The sequence below is a fragment of the Globicephala melas genome, chromosome 16, assembly GCF_963455315.2.
Source record: "Globicephala melas chromosome 16, mGloMel1.2, whole genome shotgun sequence".
NCBI classification, from domain to species: Eukaryota; Metazoa; Chordata; class Mammalia; order Artiodactyla; family Delphinidae; genus Globicephala; species Globicephala melas.
The window spans coordinates 58435158-58456186 of record NC_083329.1 but is presented as its reverse complement, the minus strand read 5'-3'; the positions used below and the strand labels follow the sequence as shown (position 1 = coordinate 58456186).

The 21029-nt window shown below is 41.1% G+C and overlaps 1 protein-coding gene across 2 annotated transcripts in view; it reads left to right on the top strand.

The window, feature by feature from the left end:
- Positions 1 to 21029, top strand: part of VCL (vinculin) — a 99600-nt gene that overhangs the window by 69285 nt on the left and 9286 nt on the right. For both annotated transcript variants that reach the window (XM_030862673.2, XM_030862675.2), the window contains exons 8-17: positions 74 to 221; positions 3466 to 3619; positions 4688 to 4863; positions 6985 to 7175; positions 8399 to 8598; positions 10472 to 10600; positions 14274 to 14423; positions 16594 to 16702; positions 17824 to 18126; positions 19726 to 19850. In XM_030862673.2, the coding sequence (XP_030718533.2) occupies positions 74 to 221; positions 3466 to 3619; positions 4688 to 4863; positions 6985 to 7175; positions 8399 to 8598; positions 10472 to 10600; positions 14274 to 14423; positions 16594 to 16702; positions 17824 to 18126; positions 19726 to 19850 (1685 nt within the window). The remainder of the gene's footprint in view (positions 1 to 73; positions 222 to 3465; positions 3620 to 4687; positions 4864 to 6984; positions 7176 to 8398; positions 8599 to 10471; positions 10601 to 14273; positions 14424 to 16593; positions 16703 to 17823; positions 18127 to 19725; positions 19851 to 21029) is intronic.

Genomic DNA, 21029 nt, shown 5'->3' with positions numbered 1-21029 from the left:
CCATGGAAGTAAAAGCCTGGAATCCTAACCACTAGGCCACCAGGGAACTCCCTTGAAAATCTCTTTGTTTTAGGTGATGCTGGTGAACAGGCCATCAGGCAGATCTTAGATGAAGCTGGAAAAGTTGGTGAACTCTGTGCGGGCAAAGAACGCAGGGAGATCCTGGGAACCTGCAAAATGCTAGGGCAGATGACTGATCAAGTGGCTGACCTCCGAGCCAGGTAAAGTTCCTCTGCTCTCACCAGAGCAGTAGTGGTAACAGTTGGGATCTCGCTCCTGATGGAGTGATTCAGAAAGCAAGTTTCTGTGAATTTTACTGAATTCTCTTTGGCTAATAGATAATGTAGATATTATATTCTACTAATTCTTTTGAGATTGGAGTGAATTTTCCTTTTGTTGAACTTTTAAAATATGTAGATGCCTTATCGTAAAGTTGAAATCTGTTTTTTTAGTTTCTAGCCATAGGCTTATGAAAAATAAGGTGCATAGATATCTTTTATGAAGGCTGGATAGAAAAAAAACATAAAGAGTGAAAACGTTGGAATTATTTCACATGTCATTTTAAAAATCAGTTAAATAGATTATCCTCTACGTTGGTCATTTCTAGGCTCTTTTGAGTTTCTATTTCATCATTATTCATTTGGTTTTATAATTCTTTTACCTCTCTCTTACCCACCTCAAGTCTTGGCTTTTAGGATCCACCCCCATTCCCCCAAATTAAATATGTATAGTTTGCTATTAAGAAAACTCAGTATAATATAGGTTTGTTTGGAACTCATACATATAGTTAATGAAGTTCTAAAAGATTCTCATCTTTATGGAATTTTATAGTACGGACATTGTGAAAAATTGAGGTATGATGACACACTAGTATAAATGAAATTTAATTTTGCTTCAAGATTGTCATGAAACGTCTTGAGATAATTGGAATACAGTATAAGGTCTCCCTACAAACTAAGGCTTCAGGAACACGCCTTGACGTGTTGCACACCATTACACCTAGCCTCAAATGTATTAACATAATGGACTTAAGAATATAGTTTTTTTTTTTTTGCAGTACGCGGGCCTCTCACTGTTGTGGCCTCTCCCGCTGCGGAGCACAGGCTCCCGACACGCAGGCCCAGCGGCCATGGCTCATGGGCACAGCCGCTCCGCAGCATGTGGGATCCTCCCAGACCGGGGCACGAACCCATGTCCCCTGCATCAGCAGGTGGACTCCCAACCACTGCGCCACCAGGGAAGCCCAAGAATATAGTTCTTAAAGGAGTGGTTCCTGACCTTTCTTGGACCAAGGTCATTTTTATAATTTGATGAAAGCCATTAATCTCTACCTAAAAAGTTACATATAAACATGCCCATACAATACTATATGTAATTTCCAGAGGTTCATGGATTCACTGTAGCCCTGGAAGCTCCACGGGCTTCAGGTTAAGAGCCTTTACCTTAAAGGGAAGAAGGAACAGCATAAATAAATGTGATCTCATTGAGTGCAGTGGGCCTTTTCTCTTGCTGTGAAGCAGTCTCCTCTGCCATGAGCATGCCAAGAACTTTACAGAAAGGACAAAAAAGAAGTTCTGTTCCCATTTGGAGAAATGCCAATGCAGTTTGACAAGATTCTTGGCTCTTCTAATTTCTCACTGCTGGCTCTTTTGTCTGCAGCCTTTTCACAGTGTGGTAGACAGTTTTCAGTTGGAATTCTCAAATACACAGTTGTATGTATTTAGAGAAAGATGAATCTGAGCAAGAGAACGAGGTAGTTGCTGTACAGGACCGACCATAAATCTGTAAAGAGAAAAGGTTGGAACAGTGAGGAGCCTCAGTGGGCCTGCTTCACACTGGAGTCTGCGATAGCCTTTCACAATGAAAGATTACAAAGCTGTCTCCTTGTTATCCTTTCTTAAATATGCCTAGCTTTCTAACAGCTTAGTGGCTGAAACTCAGTAACAATTTCCTCTTTGGTATTCTTCTATTCAGTCACCTAGAGTTTCTAGGGTTGTAAGTATATATTTTCCCCTCCATGGTACTCAAACTTTTTATTTTGAATGAAAAATTATGCAACCCATAAATATTTTTACTTTTTCACAGTTGGACTCTTACACAAACAACGTTCCTCATAATGAATTAGTAGATTTGAAGGAAAAAAGCAAATTAAAACATAAAAAGTATATTTCCAAAAGTCTTAGACTCCTCTGCCATGTAAAAGGGAGGTGTCAAGTACAAGTAAAAGGTATATATATATACCTGGTAGTAAATATTATTGAGTTCACTACCTCAAATATTGGTATACATGAAGAACATATAAATTTAAAAAGAGGATAGGTAGATGAATGACACATCCATACTATTATTAAGGGAAGCAAAGATGTTTTGTAGTCTATCCTAAAATCAGAAACTCAGGTTATGATGATCAGCCATTCCATTCAACCAAATGATAAAGTTGCCACCCCTATCATTGAGTTTACCGGGCTGGGTGGATTCAAAAATATGAGTATAAAAAGATGGCAAATCTTACTTTGCTATGACCTGGGAAGTCTCTAACAAAGGGAAAACAAATTTCTACTAACTCACATCATTTTTTTGTAGTAGCAGCATACCACTTCTGAGAGAGGAAAATAGTGAAATTAGTTCTTTAGGAACATGATGAGAAATAATGGTTTCTTGTCCTTGTGTGCCCTTTTCCCTCAGTACTATCTGGTTTTGATACTTGTAGGTTGCATAGGAGTGGAAGGTAGATATTTAAGATTACCATTAGGTTATGATAATGACAACTCTGTAATAACAATAGTCACATGTGTATTGCTTTATTGCCAAAGTATTTTCAAGTATTTCTTTTTGCTTGATGCCACTCTGTTTGATAAGCAGGGCCAGTATTATTACCTACCTACCCCTCATTTTCTAAGTTAGAAAACTGAAGCCCAAGGAAGTTAAACATTGTACCCAAGGTTCCTCAGGTAGCAGAAGCCAGGATTTGAACAGACATCTACTTGGTCCCAGTGTGGTGTGCTTTCAGTAGCACTATGTGTGCTGCCTCCTGAAACATTTTCAATGTATACTTGCCCATAAATAAGATAATCTAATGGGCTGTTTATTTCTAAAGCATACGTACTATGGTAACAAAACCTTCCATAGCAATAAGATCACAAGCACGTTTCCCTCCTGAAGATTAGGTTTGATTATGTAATCACCACCAAGAGGAAAATCAATATCAAAATGTGCAAGTCTGGTCTTTAAAGTGGTTATGCAGTTCCTTGAAGCTACTGTGTATTATTTTTCAGAGCAAAGGAGAAATTAGATGGTTTGGGTGTTTTGCTTTGTCTCTCTCTGTGTTTCCTTGTGTTATCGCAGATTTAGTAGAAAAGGAAAAGGACAAACATGTTAGTAAAAGAACATATGCTGTGCTTTTAGTAATATTTTGCCATTAAGAATTTGAGAGAGTACAACAGCAGCATCTATCTGTTTGAGCAGAGGACAAGGAGCCTCACCGGTGGCCATGCAGAAAGCCCAGCAGGTGTCTCAGGGTCTGGATGTGCTCACGGCAAAAGTGGAAAATGCAGCCCGCAAGCTGGAAGCCATGACCAACTCAAAGCAGAGCATTGCGAAGAAGATTGATGCTGCTCAGGTAGCGATGATGATTTTTAGCAAGGGTGGGAAATAAAGGAGAAAGAGAAGTGTTCCATAAATATCCTGTATCCCTCTCCCCCTAACTTTCTATGGGTGGATAATGGGTGTTTCTAAGTGATGACTGATACACACTAGTTGCCAATGTTAACACGTCCCCTATCACCACAGGCTTAAGGCTAATGTTTATCCATATTTTGAAATAACGATCTTAATTTTGAATTCTTCAGATAGTTAAAAGTAAGCATTCTGAGTACCATTCCCCTAGCTCCTGATGGAGATTACAGTATGTTAAACCTGTTATTCATCTCAGAATTCACAACTGTGTTTGGTCATAGCAATGTAAAAGGGTTAAAGCTTTCTGATATTACTCTACTATAAAATGATTTTCAAGCATTTCATGAAGAAACAAATGTTTAAGAAACTGAAGAATTAATAAGGTGTGATTAATTCAAAGCTAAAGCTCATGAAGATATTTTATCCTAATGAGAAAGAAAAAAATCATTTTTAAAAAGATGAAGGGGGACTTCCCTGGAGGTCCAGTGGTTAAGACTCCGAGCTTCCACTGCAGGGGGCATGGATTCGATCCCTGGTCTGGGAACTAGGATCCTGCATGCCGCACATGCAAATATTAATATCTCTATAAATAAATAGCTGAAGGATTGATTTGGTTTTGCCTGAGTAAGAACTGATGTAAAATAATAAGGATCAGCATTATAAAAACAATTGCTGGTATGCCTTATGGTTACTTTTTTTTTTTTTTTTTTTTTTTTTTGTGGTACGCGGGCCTCTCACTGTTGTGGCCTCTCCCGTTGCGGAGCACAGGCTCCGGATGTGCAGGCTCAGCGGCCATGGCTTACGGGCCTAGCCGTTCCGTGGCATGTAGGATCCTCCCGGACCAGGGCACGAACCCGTGTCCCCTGCATTGGCAGGCAGACTCTCAACCACTGCCCCACCAGGGAAGCCCTTATGATTACTTTGGAAATATTTCTGATGGCCTTGTTAAGTTTAGTAAAATTGGTTCATGAGTAGATCACAGTGTGCTTCTTTTCTATTTCTGTGTGTGTAGAATTGGCTTGCAGATCCAAATGGTGGACCAGAAGGAGAAGAACAGATTCGAGGGGCTTTGGCTGAAGCTCGGAAAATAGCAGAATTGTGTGATGATCCTAAAGAGAGAGATGACATTCTACGTTCTCTTGGAGAAATATCTGCTCTGACTTCTAAACTAGCAGATCTACGAAGACAGTATGTATTTAATCAATTAAATTGTCCTTTAATCTCTCTCTTTTTCTCCCTAAGCACATATATAGTTGAAATTTATAGGTTAAATGCACATATGATACTCTTCCATTGTCTTCTTATTGATTCTTTGTGACGTGGTGAGGGCAGATATTTTTAAATTAATAATTTTAGGATACTAAGAACTATTTTTTAAAAAAATATTTTTAAGAGATCTATTTTTAAAATTAATTAATTAATTAATTAATTTGGCTGTGCCGGGTCTTCGTTGCGGCATGCGGGATCTTTAGCTGCAGCATGTGAACTCTTAGTTGTGGCATGAAGGATCTAGTTCCTTGACCAGGGATTGAACCCAGACCCCCTGCATTGGGAGCACAGAGTCTTAGCCACTGGACCACCAGGGAAATCCCTGAGATCCATTTTTTAAAATTTCTAAGCTAGGACATACTACTACACCATGTTTGTGACTTGTCTGTTTCCCAGGCATATGAGGAAAATAACTTTTGTGGCTAGCTATGAAAAGCTTTGTGTGTGTGTGTGTGTGTGTGTGTGTGTGTGTGTGTGTTGGGGTGGGATGGGGAGGCATAAGAAGATAGTTTCTTCCTTGACCAGCAGTGTTACTTCTTATGTAGCAATTATAAAAGATCCTTAAATATAACATCCTCACTGCAGGTTCTTCTCTTAAGGGGATTTTTTTTTTTTTAAATCGGTGAGACAGATAAGGCTTTCATAGCATCTACTTTGATTGTATAGAAAAGAAGTGTCACTTTCTCCTTTTGAAAGATATTTTTATGTCTTAAAAAAAACACAACTGCATCATATGCTAAAAAGAACATTAAAAAAGTGTACAATGGCAAAAGTAAGAGTTGCTTCTCTCCCACCTCAGTCCTCCAGTCACTTCTCCAGGAATAACCATAGTCAAGTATCTTGTGAGATTCGACTTTTCATTTAACTTGTGTATTTCACTCCCTATTCTTCCACAGGAGAGTGCCTAACCTTTTTCCACAGAGGTACTTTAGAGTCCTTTCAAATCTTATATTGGGTAAGAGACCAACGTTAGCTAAGAAAGCAGACTTCTGCCTCAGACCTTGAAATAGGAATGAGTGGGAGCAGGGTGGGTATACTTTAGGCAGGAGGTTGTGGTGATAGAGAGCAGCTTAAGTAATAGCTCAAGTTTGATTCTATATCAAGCTCAATCATTTGGGGGGTCACTATTTTATACCCCAAATATAAAATTATGTAGGTGGGAAAATGTATAATTGGACAATTGTAAAGTAATATATGTCTACAAATTTTGGTCTCTGTTCATTAATATTGGCTAATTAATATAGTCTTTACATTTTTACTAGATTTAAAAATACTCAGAGGAGGAAACTATATTCTCAGGATCCTAACACAGGTCCATATACATAGCAGGCACTCATTAATGTTTCTTAATGATGAAGAGAGAATTAATGATAATAGTGATAACAGCAGACCAAGTTTGGTCACATGCCATCATTACATATTCCTATTATCTATCAATCAATCAATCTATCTATCTATCCATTTATCTATCTATCTAAAACTTCCTGGCAGCAGGAGTAGCTATGATCAGAACCATAGGAATTATCTTCTTTGTCCAGCTTTATAATGGAGAAAGTATGAAAGTTTAGAATCATAAAGGAACTTTTAAGATAGTATCTAAATTAGTCATTCTGTCAGGTAGACTAATATTTGCATTTTTATCGGTGAGCCAGATGTGATTATCCTGAAGTTTACTTTTCTATGACCTAGTGGACTTGAGATGTAAAATGAGTCAGATTTGAGATGGCAGGCTCAGGGGCCACCTAACCTAGTGATGACTGATCGAGCTCAGCTTACCAAATGGTTGAGCTTGGTTGAGCCAGACTGACCAAACTCATATTTAACTACAACATATTTAACTGTCTTAACGAGGCAAAACAACCAGAATTTATATTATTAATTTCTTATTTAAGGGTCAAATAGATAAATCCCTCTCCTTTCAAACCAAGTTAATAATAATCATTAGCAGTTTGTCATCTCATTAGCATTTGTATTAGCAATTAAGTCATCTCAATGTAAAGAGTGTCTTTGTGTGACAGGATGGCTATTTTTTTTCTGCAGGGGAAAAGGAGATTGCCCAGAGGCCCGAGCATTGGCCAAACAGGTGGCCACGGCCCTACAGAACTTGCAGACCAAAACCAACAAGGCAGTGGCCAACAGCAGACCTGCCAAAGCAGCTGTCCACCTTGAGGGCAAGATTGAGCAGGCACAGCGGTGGATTGATAATCCCACAGTGGATGACCGGGGAGTTGGTAAGATCATCACTGCACTTATTAATCCTCATTAAACTTATTACAGTGAAGATAAGCAAGTTGTTGATAGAGATCCTGTATCATCTGTAATTAGGTACAGAAGGGGTTCTTTAGCCACTGGTGAGTAAGTCATTCCACAGTGTGACTCCATCTCCAAATGTAGCCAATAAATTTCCTGTGATTTAATCAAGAAGTATTAATAAATAAATGATTTTGCTGCAGGCAAATAGAAAATTCCTCAGGTTGCAGCTGAAACTTTGAGCTAATTATTTCCAGTCTATGTATACTTTCATTCTGTTGTATTTCTGTTATTACAGTCCTTAGTTAAGTTCACAGTTAAATATAATTTTTGAAAATAAGTAAAAGACACTTAACTACCAAGGTTGTTTTCAGTTTTGAGGGCTCCTGTATCACACAATCACCTGTAGAATTGCTAACCTAATATTTTGATTTTTGAGAGATTTTAGGAATGGATCTATAAGAATTTAGGTCGTATTATGATAGCAAGCCTGTTGAAGCTGAAAGATCTATTTATTTCATTTGCTATATTCATTGGAAAAAGATAAAATTTTTAATTGGTGATTCCCAGTGTGGGGGAATCAGGCAGACATATAATTTACTGGTGGAGGAATAAATTGGTACAAATTTTCTGAGTGGCAATTTGGAATTATATGTCAAGAGCTTTAAAAAAGTTCATACTCATTGACTCAGCAATTTGACTTACAGGAATTTATTCTAAAAATAATTAGAGATGTTTCTAAGGAGTTACATATGAGAATATGTAAATAGTGTAAATATTTAATAATATTAACAATTATGGTTCATATGATAAAATGTTGCAGAGTTTAGATCATGATTTTTGAATAATATTTAATGATGTAGAAAAATGCTCACGTTAAATAAAAAGAAGCAAGGAGTAAAAGTTAATGTATAGTATGATCCCGGTTTTGTAAAAGAGAAATGTATGTATGTATAGGAGCATGCAATGCATTCAAAAAGACTGGAAGGAAATGGTCAAATATATCAGTCTCCAAGTGATGGGATTATGGGTAATTTATATTTTTTTACGTTTTTTATATTTCCCCAGTTTTTTGTCTTGTTAGGGGAAAACCCCCCACTAACCCCATTAAATGTATTATTAAGAAAAGAAATCTTTACCAGAATGGCACAGTGGTTGGCTTCTCCTGGTCTATGTGAGTTTCAGTGTTTTCCTCTTGGTGCAGGTCAAGCTGCCATCCGAGGGCTTGTGGCCGAAGGTCATCGTCTGGCAAATGTCATGATGGGGCCTTATCGCCAAGATCTTCTTGCAAAGTGTGACCGAGTGGACCAGCTGACGGCCCAGCTGGCTGACCTGGCTGCCAGAGGGGAAGGGGAGAGTCCTCAGGCGAGAGCCCTTGCATCTCAGCTCCAAGACTCTTTAAAGGTAGAACTTGGGAGCACATATCATTACATTTCTTTCTTTCTTTTTTTTAGAAATAAATTTATTTATTTAATTTTTGGCTGCGTTGGGTCTTTATTGTTGTGCACGGGCTTTCTCGAGTTGTGGCGAGCGGGGGCTGCTCTTCATTGCAGTGTGCGGGCTTCTCATTGCGGTAGCTTCTCTTGTTGCGGAGCTTGGGCTCTAGGTGCACGGGCTTCAGTAGTTGTGGTGCACAGGCTTCAGTAGTTGTGGCACGCGAGCTCAGTAGTTGTGGCTCGCGGGCTCTAGAGCTCAGGCTCAGTAGTTGTGGCGCATGGGCTTAGTTGCTCCACAGCATGTGGGTTCTTCCTGGACCAGGGCTCAAACCCATGTCCGCTGCATTGACAGGTGGATTCTTAACCACTGCGCCACCAGGGAAGTCCCTCATTACATTTCCTATGCTTACTATTATTCAAAAATTAAGAGGGAGAGTTTTTAAAAAATATAATTTCTTGAGTCTAGGGAAAGTGAAAAAGGTGTGATCAAGAATATAAGGAGGGGCTTCCCTGGTGGCGCAGTGGTTAAGAATCCGCCTGCCAATGCAGGGGACACGGGTTTGAGCCCTGGTCCAGGAAGATCCCACATGCTGCAGAGCAACTAAGCCCGTGCTCCACAACTACTGAGGCTGTGCTCTAGAGCCTGTGAGCCGCAACTACTGAGCCCGTGTGCCACTACTGAAGCCCATATGCCTAGAGCCCAAGCTCCGCAAGAAAAGAAGCCACTGCAACAAGAAGCCTGCACACCGCAATGAAGAGTAGCCCCTGCTCGCCACGACTAGAGAAAGCCTGTGCACAGCAATGAAGACCCAATGCAGCCAAAAATTAAATAAATAAATAAAATTTTTAGAAAAAGAATATAAGGAAATCCAGAGCTTATTAAGGAAAAGCTTACTAGTGTGTGATAGCAATTAAAATTGTGTTTCTCAAGCTTCACTCAATCAAGGGCTCTTTCATATTTGCTCTACCATGTATCACCTATACTTTTTTATTTAGTCAGTATTTTTCTTAAAATGGACTCCTTTTTTAAACTTTATTTAAAAGAAAAGTTTATAAAAATCCTGAAATCAGGAGTTTGAGTTAGTTATATTTTTTCTAATATTCTATAAAAGAAGCACACAATTATTAAAATAAAAACATTTGTCTGTGTAACACCTATATTCATTTCAGATACCACCAGCCAGTGCATGCTACCCACCTTGAAAAACAGTGGGGGTGATTGATCCTTCTTCGAGTATTCATCTAGAATAAAACTTAGATTGGACAAAGTGTGATAATTATGAAAAGGAGTTTTTTCATGACTTCTGAGAATCTTCTGCTTTTGACCCATGTTAAAATAAAAAATGGATTCATATATTGGTTATCAAGTTTTTCTAGAAACTTATTTGAAATATCCAGAAAAATTCCATTATTGATTTCTTTCATCTAAATATAAGAAGTTGCTTAGAAATTTGGCACTGTATCCACCAAACAGTCCTTACAGTTACTGTAATTATGTCAGGCCCCTCCAGCACTGGGATTGTTGAGGAACTCTGTCTCATCTCATGGTCTTCTTTGGGCTCAACCCCATGATTCTTAGTATTATTCTTAGGGGCCATCAAGAAAGGAAGTAAGATTTCTTGTTTGGGTGGAACAGTCTAGGGAAATGTGGGTCATGTGGGCAGGATTCACTTCTTACACCTGTTTCATGCTAGCTCAGTGCTTTGTACACAGTTGATACTCATAGCTGATAAAGTTGAATGAAACACTGAATGAATGAATGTGTCAGTGAAGGAAGGACAATGGCAGATGTGCTTTTTGGATATTTCTGGAAATTTTCATTTTTAAACAATGTTTTTAAGGATCTGAAAGCCCGGATGCAGGAGGCCATGACTCAGGAGGTGTCAGATGTTTTCAGTGATACTACAACTCCCATCAAGCTGTTGGCAGTGGCAGCCACTGCCCCTCCTGATGCACCCAATAGGGAAGAGGTGGGTATCTGAGGTCTTCCATTTCTTCTGTTGGCCAGCCATATGTATATGTATATGTATGTGTATGTGTGTGTGTAAAGGTAAAATGTGACTGCAGTGTATGTCAGGAGTGGTTGGGAAATTGTGGATGAAGGGTGGAAAGGTAGAAGAGGGAAGAAAGGCCTTGCCACTTCTTCTTTCAGTCACCAAGTATGTCGCTTAGGAATGTCTTTAGGACGTGTCTTCACTTGCAAGCAGTAGAAGACCTGACTGTCAGAGATGAAAACAAGTGGGTTTTATTTTCATCACATAACAAGAAACATGGAGCTAGGTAGCCTTGGCATTGGTTCAGCAGCTTGATGCCATGAAAGCTGGCATCTCTCTGATTTTCTTGATCTTTTCCTCATGATGTGAGATGCTGATGCAGCCCTAGGCATTATGTTCAAGGCAGTAAGAAATGAGCAGTGGGGGCATTCCAGTCACAACTAGAATAACTGTCCCTCTAGTTATAACCTTCCCTTTAGTGTCCCCTTAGGACACTTTATTCTCCAGACAGAAGTCAGGGCAATTCTTTTAAATCATTTGATGTCATTCTTTTACTCAAACCCTTCAGATTACTCCTCCCTGTCCCAGAGTGAAGCCAGAGTCCTTACAATGAACAGTAAGGCCAGTGATGTGCTGGTAGACACAGGAAAAAACAAAACAAAACAAAAACAAGAAGGCCCTGATTTGTAATGTTTGTTAATTTCCATGATGTAAATATTCCCATGATGGCTGTTTCAATGTGAAGTCACTGTAAGCAGAGTCGGGAAGAGATGGGCACATTTGGCTCTTATGAGCTTGCGTGAGTTGGTACCAGCAGCTTCGTCACACCACTGCATCTGGTCCGCCATCTACTTGTCTGACCTTGTGTGGTGCCTCTCTTCCCCCTCATGCTCCTGTCTCTGCATTGATCTTCTTGCGTTGTATTCCCAGTATTCCTTGTTTATGTTTGTATGTTCTAACCTTGGGGCCCTTGCTGTTGTTCTCTCTGGTCCTCCCACAGATAACTGCATAATTGTTCGCTCACTTTCCTCAGCTCTCTACTGAAATGTCACTTTGGGGTCACCACCTAAGATCGCAACCCCACCCCAAGCCCATCCCAAGAAATTCCCTAATCTCCACATCCTACATTTCTCCTTCGTGTTTATCAACACTTACATATTTACCTCGTTTTCCTCACGTTAGCATGAAAGCTCCATGTGGGCAGGGATTTTGTTCTGTCATTACTTTATTCCCATTTCTTAGAACAATGTCTGACACATCCTTGGTGCTGAATAAATGAAAGTAAACGCTCACCCAGAAATCCTCCAGGAGACTTTTGTGTATGTCTCATTGGCTAGAATGCTGTCACATGGCTACCTCACTGCAAAGGAATCTAGGAAAGCAAGTATTTGGTTTTCCATCTTCTATAGTATTGGTAGTGAAGGAGAAAGGATTGGGTCAGGCACCCAAGACAATGTAGAACTGGTGAGCAGACGTTTATGTTATTCTTATTTGCTAATGACCCCCATTTTCTTTCTCTAGGCTAGGTTACTGGGCAGTTCAGCTCATGGTCCCCTTAGGCTGGGGTGATGTGCTGTGTTTTCATTCCAGACATCTGAGTGTCTGATGAGCAGACAAAACTGTCTGCTGGTAATCTCTACCTAGATGCTGCATGGGTACCTCAGCATGTGTTGTCCTCCTGTTTTCTTCCAGCTGGAAATTTGTGAGTCGCCACTGACTCTTCCCTTCATCTTCCCACATCTATAAAGCAAGACAAGCTAATTTGATCTCACAAATACGTCTTGAATTCTCTCTAATTTCTATTCATGTTGCCACGGCTCTAGTTCTGATCCTTGTTCCCTGCTGCCTTTATAACTACACAGCTGAGACTGGTCTTTGAATCCATCACTAGGGCATGAATAAAATAAAAATACAGATCTGACCCTGATATTTTCCTGCTTAAGCCTTTCAGTGGCCCTTCCTTTTCACAGAGGAGAAAGCCAGAGCTCTGTGATCTGGCTTCTAATACTCCCTCTACCCCTGTTTCCCCCAAACCCCACCTCTCAGTTCATGCCCCAGCAATACCTCATTGCTTATAGTTTCCTGCGTACTCTGTCCTTTCTTTTCTCCATGTCTTTGTTCTTTCTGTCTCTCTACCTAATTATTGTCCCCTTATCTCTTTTGGCTAATTTCTGTTTATCCTTTATTCTAGTATCCTTTACTTCCTGGATAGTCTAAGTGCCTTACTTTTTCCTCCCAAGTATCAATGCTTAGTTTTACTATTGCACATAGCACACAACTATTGTAGGTATCTGTTTATGGGCCTTTTTAACCCTGCTAGGATGTGAGATCCTTGAGATGCAGAAATTATGTCTTATTCATCTTTGTATCTTCAGCACCTGTTCCAGGGCCTGGCACATAGTAGGTGCTCAGTACAGTTTGGTTGAGTGACAAGAAAAGCAAGCTAAGCAGTTGGGTAAATCAGAGGGAGCAGCTGACATAGACTGGGGTTGAAATGGTGAACCAAAGTTGGCAAAGCCTTATAGATTCAGAGTGGGAGACCAGCCAAGGAGAGAAACAAGGACTGAGGCCAGGAGAAGAGGACCAGGGGGCTAGAGATTTAGGAAGAGATCCTGAGCATTAAATGGCAAGAACCCAGCTGGCTGAATCCAAACAAGAGGTCAGAATGGGGAAGAGACTTGCGTGCATAAACATAGAACCCTGGCAATGAGACTGGAGCCTGTTGTTGGACCAGGAGACCTTCAGAGATTGTCTGCTGGGAGCCAGAACTTGTCTCCAAGTAGGGGCAGGTAGACCTCCAGGAGGAGGCAAAGAAGAGGGTAGATTCTGCCAGGCAGTTCCTAATGTGCTCTGTGTATAATATAAAGCTCACCCAGGGCTGTTGGATATACCTTGCCTCAAGCATCAATTCTAATAATGTGATCCAAACAAATGACAGAAGAACTTTCATGTCTAAGTTAAATTGTCCCCTTCGTGGTATGTGACCTTGCATAATATCCATGTCGAAGAAGAAGTTAACTTTTTAACAATATGTGAACTGAATGAACAATTCAGTAGATGGTTTTGCATTTGGGGTGATGGAAGTCAGCCATCCTTACCCTTGTGTCAGGCGTGGGTGTGAGCACCAGCTATCATTTTTCCCATGGAGGTCAGGGGCAGAGCTTTTACAACATTAATGGTAATGGGATATGTGAGGGAAGCTGCCCTGAGGAGGCTGGAGCTCTGGTTAGGACTCTGGATATTCTTGGCCTTTAATGCATCCAGCCACCTGCACTGGAACCTGGAGTAGGTTTTTCTATACTCTTCAAACTAGGGGATAAGCCTTTTGTGAACAGGGATTATTTAAGTCTTTGGATTCTGTGAACTCCTTATTGCAGACTGCACAGCACTGTACGTCCTGTTTGCACCTGGTAAGCATTGACTGCGCTGAAATTCAACGGTGTGTGTGCACTTGCCTGGATGCATGTGATGCTTATGGCCAAACCTCTGAGGAGATACGGCAAGGCCAAGACTCGATGTGACTGTTGTCTTATTAACTTGTAAAGTCTTTGCTGAAGCAGTTGCTGCCTCTGCTTAAAGAGAGACTTTTTCTTAGGCTGCCTGACCCATTTTATTGCAATAAATTTTCTTAATGTCTTTGTTCCTCAAGGTATTTGATGAGAGGGCAGCTAACTTTGAAAACCATTCAGGAAGGCTTGGGGCCACGGCAGAGAAGGCGGCTGCTGTTGGAACTGCTAATAAATCAACGGTGGAAGGCATTCAGGCCTCAGTGAAGACAGCCCGAGAACTCACACCCCAGGTGGGTTTCACTCCCCCTTCATCATGTCAGTACACACCATATTGAGTAAAGAAGGTTAGTTACAGAACAGTTTCTATACATTTTTGAACACTTACTATAAAATATCATGAAAGAATCCACACATACCCTTAATGTCTAAATCATTTTTATATTGTTCGAATTTTTTTACAGTGATCATGATTAGTTTTGAAAGTAGAAAAAACTAGTAAAGCACCCCCCTCCCATGCATAATTAGGGAAAAATTCAATAATCTTGGGAGGTTAGTTTATTTTGATTTTAGAGCTTATGCCTTTCCCCACATCTCTTTGATGGTATTTTAAAAATTTTAGATGTGGCCATAATTTTTCTTTTTTATTTAATTATATAACCAAGATGTAGCTAATGTACTGTAAACAGAATATTGGAAGAGTGGGAACAAAAGAAAACAACTTGGACAGGAATTAAAGTTCTAGTACATGATAGATGTTCTTAAAAGATCTCTTCAACATCGTTTAGTGTGATGTTTGTGCATTTTTTTCTTCCAATAAAATTACAGAAAATTCATTATCTTTTCATTCATTTATTCAGCAGATATTTCTTGAGTGCCTGTGGTACATTAGGAACTGTCTGGGCTTTAGAAATCTATGATACTAGATTTGGTGGGGAGCTTGTAGGCAGAGACAGGGGAAATAAGCTTGTCTCTTAATTGTTCAACTTTTGCCAATGTGGCATGTTAACAAGTTAGATTCTCTTGAAAAATCATACTTGTCTAGCTTTTTAAAAAGAAGTCCATAAAATATGAACATGTCTAACTTTCCTTAAAAATTTCCATAAAACATAGAACATAAAACGTAGGATTTCTCTATAAAACTGAGATTTCTGAAAAAACAGAAACAGCACTAGGCTTAAGACACTAACTATGGAAAGAGCAAGGACTTTGGAGACAGATCTGGATTCGAATCCTCTGTCACTTTGAGTTTCCTTGTGTAAAATGGAGATAATTCCTTCCTAGTGGATTGTTCTGAGGATTAAGAAGATGCTTGTGCAGCCTATAACTTATCAAATACTCAGTAAATGTTAGTTCCTTTCCCAAGTGCTGCAACTGACTAGCTGGGAGCTCTTGAGCAAGTCACTTAAATTTTCTGCGTCTTGGTTTTTGCAGCTGTGAAGTGGAGAAATTACTGTCCTTTCTCTCTCACAGGCTTGTTGTGAGGATTTAGTAAGACAGTGGATGTGAAAGCACTTTGTTAACTGTAGACAGTTGTTATTATTTAAAGGAACATTCATTTATTTATTTATTTATTGGCTGCATTGGGTCTTCGTTGCTGCACGCTGGCTTTCTCTAGTTGTGGTGAGTGGGGGCTACTCTTCGTTGCGGTGCGTGGGCTTCTCGTTGCGGTGGCTTCTCTTGTTGCGGAGCACGGGCTCTAGGCGTGCGGGTTTCAGTAGTTGTGGCACGTGGGCTCAGTAGTTGTGGCTCGCGGGCTCTAGAGTGCAGGCTCTGTAGTTGTGGCACATGGGCTTAGTTGCCCTGCGGCATGTGGGATCTTCCCAGACCTGAGATCAAACCCGTGTCCCCTGCATTGGCAGGTGGATTCTTAACCACTGCGCCACCAGGAAAGTCCGACAGTTATTTTTAATAAATATTTATAAATCTGTTTTAAGTAATCTTTAGTATCATTCTTAATGGTGCTTTTTTTTTTTTTTAAGAGATAGAACTTTTACTTAAGAGCTGCTATCATAAAAAGAGGATAAGTAGATATTAAGATGTTGAAAATTTCACAGGATGGCATGCCCTTTCTGTTTAACAGTGTGGTAGAATTTAATGAATTTTTATATACATATATATATTTTTTAATATGCACTATATATAAAGTTGAATCATATGAACTTAATGGTGCTTTTTAAGATGAGGCTTAAGTATCTGTCCGTTTTGTGTATGTTCAGAAGTATCAAGCAAACACCCGTTTACTTTGTCACTTTATTACCTTCTTAAAATCAGGCTGTAACTGTAAAATCTTTTGTGAGGGCCCATTCTGGGGAGCTGTTTATGAGACCAAACTAAAGTGCTTGGTCTGAAAAGAGACTCACCGATTTTTGGCCTTATAGTGCCACCTGTAGGTAAAGAGGGGGAAGCTTTGCTGAAGGTTTATATTTGAGTGGTGTTTAAAGGTTGTTTTGTCATTGCCAGGTCGTCTCAGCGGCTCGCATCTTACTTAGGAATCCCGGAAATCAAGCTGCTTATGAACATTTTGAGACCATGAAGAACCAGTGGATCGATAATGTTGAAAAAATGACAGGTAGAGTTGTGTGCAAAATTCTTCCTGTCTGATCCATGAGACTGAGAAACTCAAACAGGACCAGTTATGTTACTCAGCTGTAATTGGATAAAGGGACCGTCATGTGCTCGACAGTGTACTTGGCCCTGATTAAGGCCGCTGAGCAGCAGCGGCTTCTCATTCAAGCCTTGCAACTTTGTCCGAAGAGAGACTCTTTGAGTCTCTTTGATTTTAATGTGGCCCTCCCGGTGTGATGTTTATTGTTACAGCTCCTATCTTCTCTGAATAGTGTCTTTTCTCTGTCTGAGCCAGAGTTTGGTTTCAGAGGCTGAGAGGCGGTGTTTGTGGATACAGTAAGTGTCCCTGTCATTTTCAGCAGGTTCACATTTCAAGGAACCACAATAGCTACCATTTAATACAACTTGTCTCAGAGTTTCCTCCAACTTATCAACTACGTAGTTTTTTTTTTAAAAAAAGGAGAAACCAACAACTGACAAACCTGTGTCTGTGCGATAGAGGTGGCACCTCTGAATCTTCTTCATTCTCTTTGGAGGGAGGGATGGGAGAGGAAGAGATGAGGAATGTAGGCTCTTCGGCTTCCCTGCAGAACCTGCTGGGACAGGGGTCCATAGCAGCCAGAGATGAAAGTGGAGCTCCTGAGGTGTCTGAAGAGAGGTAACAGAAACAAGAAACAGGCTTAGGGTTATTGGAATCCTCTGCGTGGCTCATCTTGGGCACTGCAAGCTGCCAATAAGCAACAGATGGCTGGGGAGTGAGACGGGAAGGGAGAAAACACTGTTAACAGATAATGTGGTGCTGATGCGGTGAAGGTTTCAGACGCAATCCTTGTTTCCTCCTGATGTCAAAGCGTTTCTGGTTGTCTGTGGTAGATACAAGAAGGCTGGTGACCACGGTTGGTATAAATGCTGTGAGTCTGTATGGCCTCCTGGGCTACATTCTCACTTTTTTTTTTTACAATGGTGATCACCTGGAAGCTTTTGATTGTGTAAGAAGGGTTTTGAGCTGAAGGTGAGAATTATGGGTGTTGTACTTTCACGTGAGAAATTTGAGTGGACAACAGGGTTTTGGAGTCTCTCTTCTTCTAAAATAGAAACTAAATTCCATTTCTGTTCTCCGGACAGGGCTGGTGGACGAAGCCATTGACACCAAATCTCTGTTGGATGCTTCCGAAGAAGCAATTAAAAAAGACCTGGACAAGTGTAAAGTCGCCATGGCCAATATTCAGCCTCAGATGCTGGTCGCTGGGGCAACCAGCATTGCTCGTCGGGCCAACCGGATCCTGCTGGTTGCTAAGAGGGAGGTGGAGAACTCTGAGGATCCCAAGTTCCGAGAGGCCGTGAAAGCCGCCTCTGACGAATTGAGCAAAACCATCTCCCCAATGGTGGTGGATGCAAAGGCTGTGGCAGGAAACATTTCTGACCCTGGTAAGCAATGCATGGTGTGGTTCACCTGAGCTGAGAGGTTAATTCAGGAAGCTGACAGGGTGGGGAGAGAAGATGCACCCCACAACCATGACACAACCTGGGAGCAAAAACTACAGATACTTAGTTTGAGGATAGTATATTAAGCTTTCTCTGTTCAAAATATGTTGGACAGAATATTTTCTGCAATATTGGCAGGGTTATTGTAAGTTAGTTTCTCTGGACCAACTTCCCTGTGCTTTTTTTTTTTAATTTTATTTTTTATTTGTTTCTGGCTGCGTTGGGTCTTCCTTGCTGTGTGTGGGCTTTCTCTAGTTGCGGCGACCGGGGGCTACTCTTCATCGCGGTATGTGGGCTTCACATTGCTGTGGCTTCTGTTGTTGTGGAGTATGGGCTCTAGGCACGCGGGCTTCACTAGTTGTGGCTCGCGGGCTCAGTAGTTGTGGCTTGTGGGCTCTAGAGCGCAGGCTCAGTAGTTGTGGCGCACGGGCTTAGTTGCTCCGTGACATGTGGGATCTTCCCGGACCAGGGATTGAACCTGTGTCCGCAGGCGGATTCTTAACCACTGCACCACCAGGGAAGTCTCTCTGTGCTTTCTTAATGTCTGATTAAATAACTCCTGGTCCTGTTTAGTCATTATTTTGGAAATTTCTCAAAAGATGCATAATAACCAATTTATCAACCATTTAGCTTATGTAACTGGCATACCTTCTGCTTTTCTTAAAATGCTTTTTCTCTGGACAACATTCATTATTTCTGTCAAATCTGGAAAGCCTAAGTTAACCTGTGGGTCTCCTAGGTCTTGATCTTGATCCTACACCAAAGAGTTTGTGTTTTCTTTAGCTGAATTTTGGTCATATTTTCATTACTGCTAAAGATGTAACCACTCCTTTTTGGTTGGAAACATCTGAATTCCTTCCTCCTGTGAGCCTCTAGTGTTTCTAGCCTCTTCTATGAGTAGAATCCACTCAGTGTGAGAGAATGGGAAGGAGGGGCTGCCCTGTTCGTCCCTAGCCCAGGTAAAATCTTTCTGGTTTTCTCAACCCACCATCACTGAAGATGTGCTCAGTTTCCTAATTGGAGTTTCTAATAGTTTGAGTAGATTCCTTTAATTCTGGGTGACTGGACACAGTAGCAGCAGCTCAATGTAGGGGTTAATATGCTGAATGCCAAGTGGAGCAAAGGAGTAGGGAGAAAGGTGAGAAGTACTCCAGGGAATGTGTGCCCCATCTGAAACTTGACATCTCCCCTGTTCTGAGTGGGGCAGGCTTATCTCTCGACTGCTTTATCATGAGAGGTGATGAGCACCACCTGAGCCCAAAGTGTTCCTGGCCCGGCAATGTGCTGAGTACTTGTTAGCTGTACAGGCAAGAAGGCGCCCTGAGCACTACAGGGATCAGCTGGTTTGTGCCACTTTTGACTCTTTGCAGGCCTCAGGGCATCTGCCTGGCTCTTACCTCCCTTCCCCTTCAGTCACTGCCTGTGCTGCTTACTGGCAGCTTCATATCCAGCTTTTGTTACTGGAAACCAGTTCTTCTGCTGGACAGACAGTGCTCCAGGGCACTGACCTACCCAACTGAAAGTGAGGGTGTCTGTGTTTAGGCCTGCAAAAGAGCTTCCTGGACTCGGGATACCGGATCCTGGGAGCAGTGGCCAAGGTCAGAGAAGCCTTCCAACCTCAGGAGCCTGACTTCCCGCCTCCTCCGCCAGACCTTGAACAGCTCCGAGTAAGTAGATTCAGAGAGTTTGGGAGAATTGAGCAGCAGGGTGTCGGGACTGTAGCAAGAGAGAGGTAGGCTGTTCTGGAGCCTCGGTCACTAGGTAGCTTTGTTTAACTTTTACTTGAAGCTCAGTCAGAGGCACAACTCGACTTTCATTCTTGAATCTGGCGGGGTATTAACCGAGTGCTTATGCATGGCGTGTGCTGGGTAAGTGGGGGTCTTTGGTGTTGGCCTGCTCTAATGGGAAGTGACTGGAGCAGAGGAGCTGGCTGTGGTAAGTGTGGATGTGATGAGTGATGAGTTAGTTAGTGGGGCAAGTTAGTGAGGAGTGGGAAAATAATCTGCACAGTTTGTGGTGAGAATTTATGTGTTCCCAGTTGATGATGACAAACCTGAGGTGGTTAGACTCTTGTGTACATTCTTCTTTCCTTCATTTGACTTTTTTTAGTAGCAAAAGTAATAAAATCCTTTTTTTTAAAAAAAAGTTAATTTTTCCCTAACTATAATTTTAAATCTTTTGATGCCCCAGAAAGTACCATGAATTTTTTCTTCCATAGGTAAATGGTTTAGGGGGAGGAAAGCTGAGCAATAGCTTGCAGATACAAATCCTAGAATCAGAAATAGTCATTATTTTTAGACATTTTCTCTGACAGTATTGGAAATAGCTTGTCCTTGGGAATAGCTTATCAAGGCAATAATTTGATTTACTGTCCCTGATATACTTTCCCATATTTAATATCCCAAATTTACTTTTCCATATTTAAGTTTCTAAGTTTGTTGAGGACAAAATTGGGTCACTGTGCCCATAGCTAATGAACAGTGCTTCCCTAGCCTTCAACGCTTCTTTTTTGATTTGACTTGATTCTTTTCAGCTGGGCTGTTGGTGGGTGGCTAGGGAGGGCTATTCTGGGGCATGGATTCTTATGTGATCAATAGAGTCCTGACATTTGGAATCAAGAACTTAGAGGTCATTTGGTCTAGATATTCCTCACTGATAAACCCTTTGAGAAACCCAAGGCCCAGGGGAGAAGTTGTTGCTTATGCAGCTGCCCGTCAACAGAGTCAGGACCAGAACTTAGATCTCGTTTGAGGATCCTTGGCCCAGTAGGGCTGTGCGTGCCTCTCTGGGATATGTCCAAAACAGTAGGTGCTAACTTTTTGTGGAGAAAAAAGGAAGAAAATATG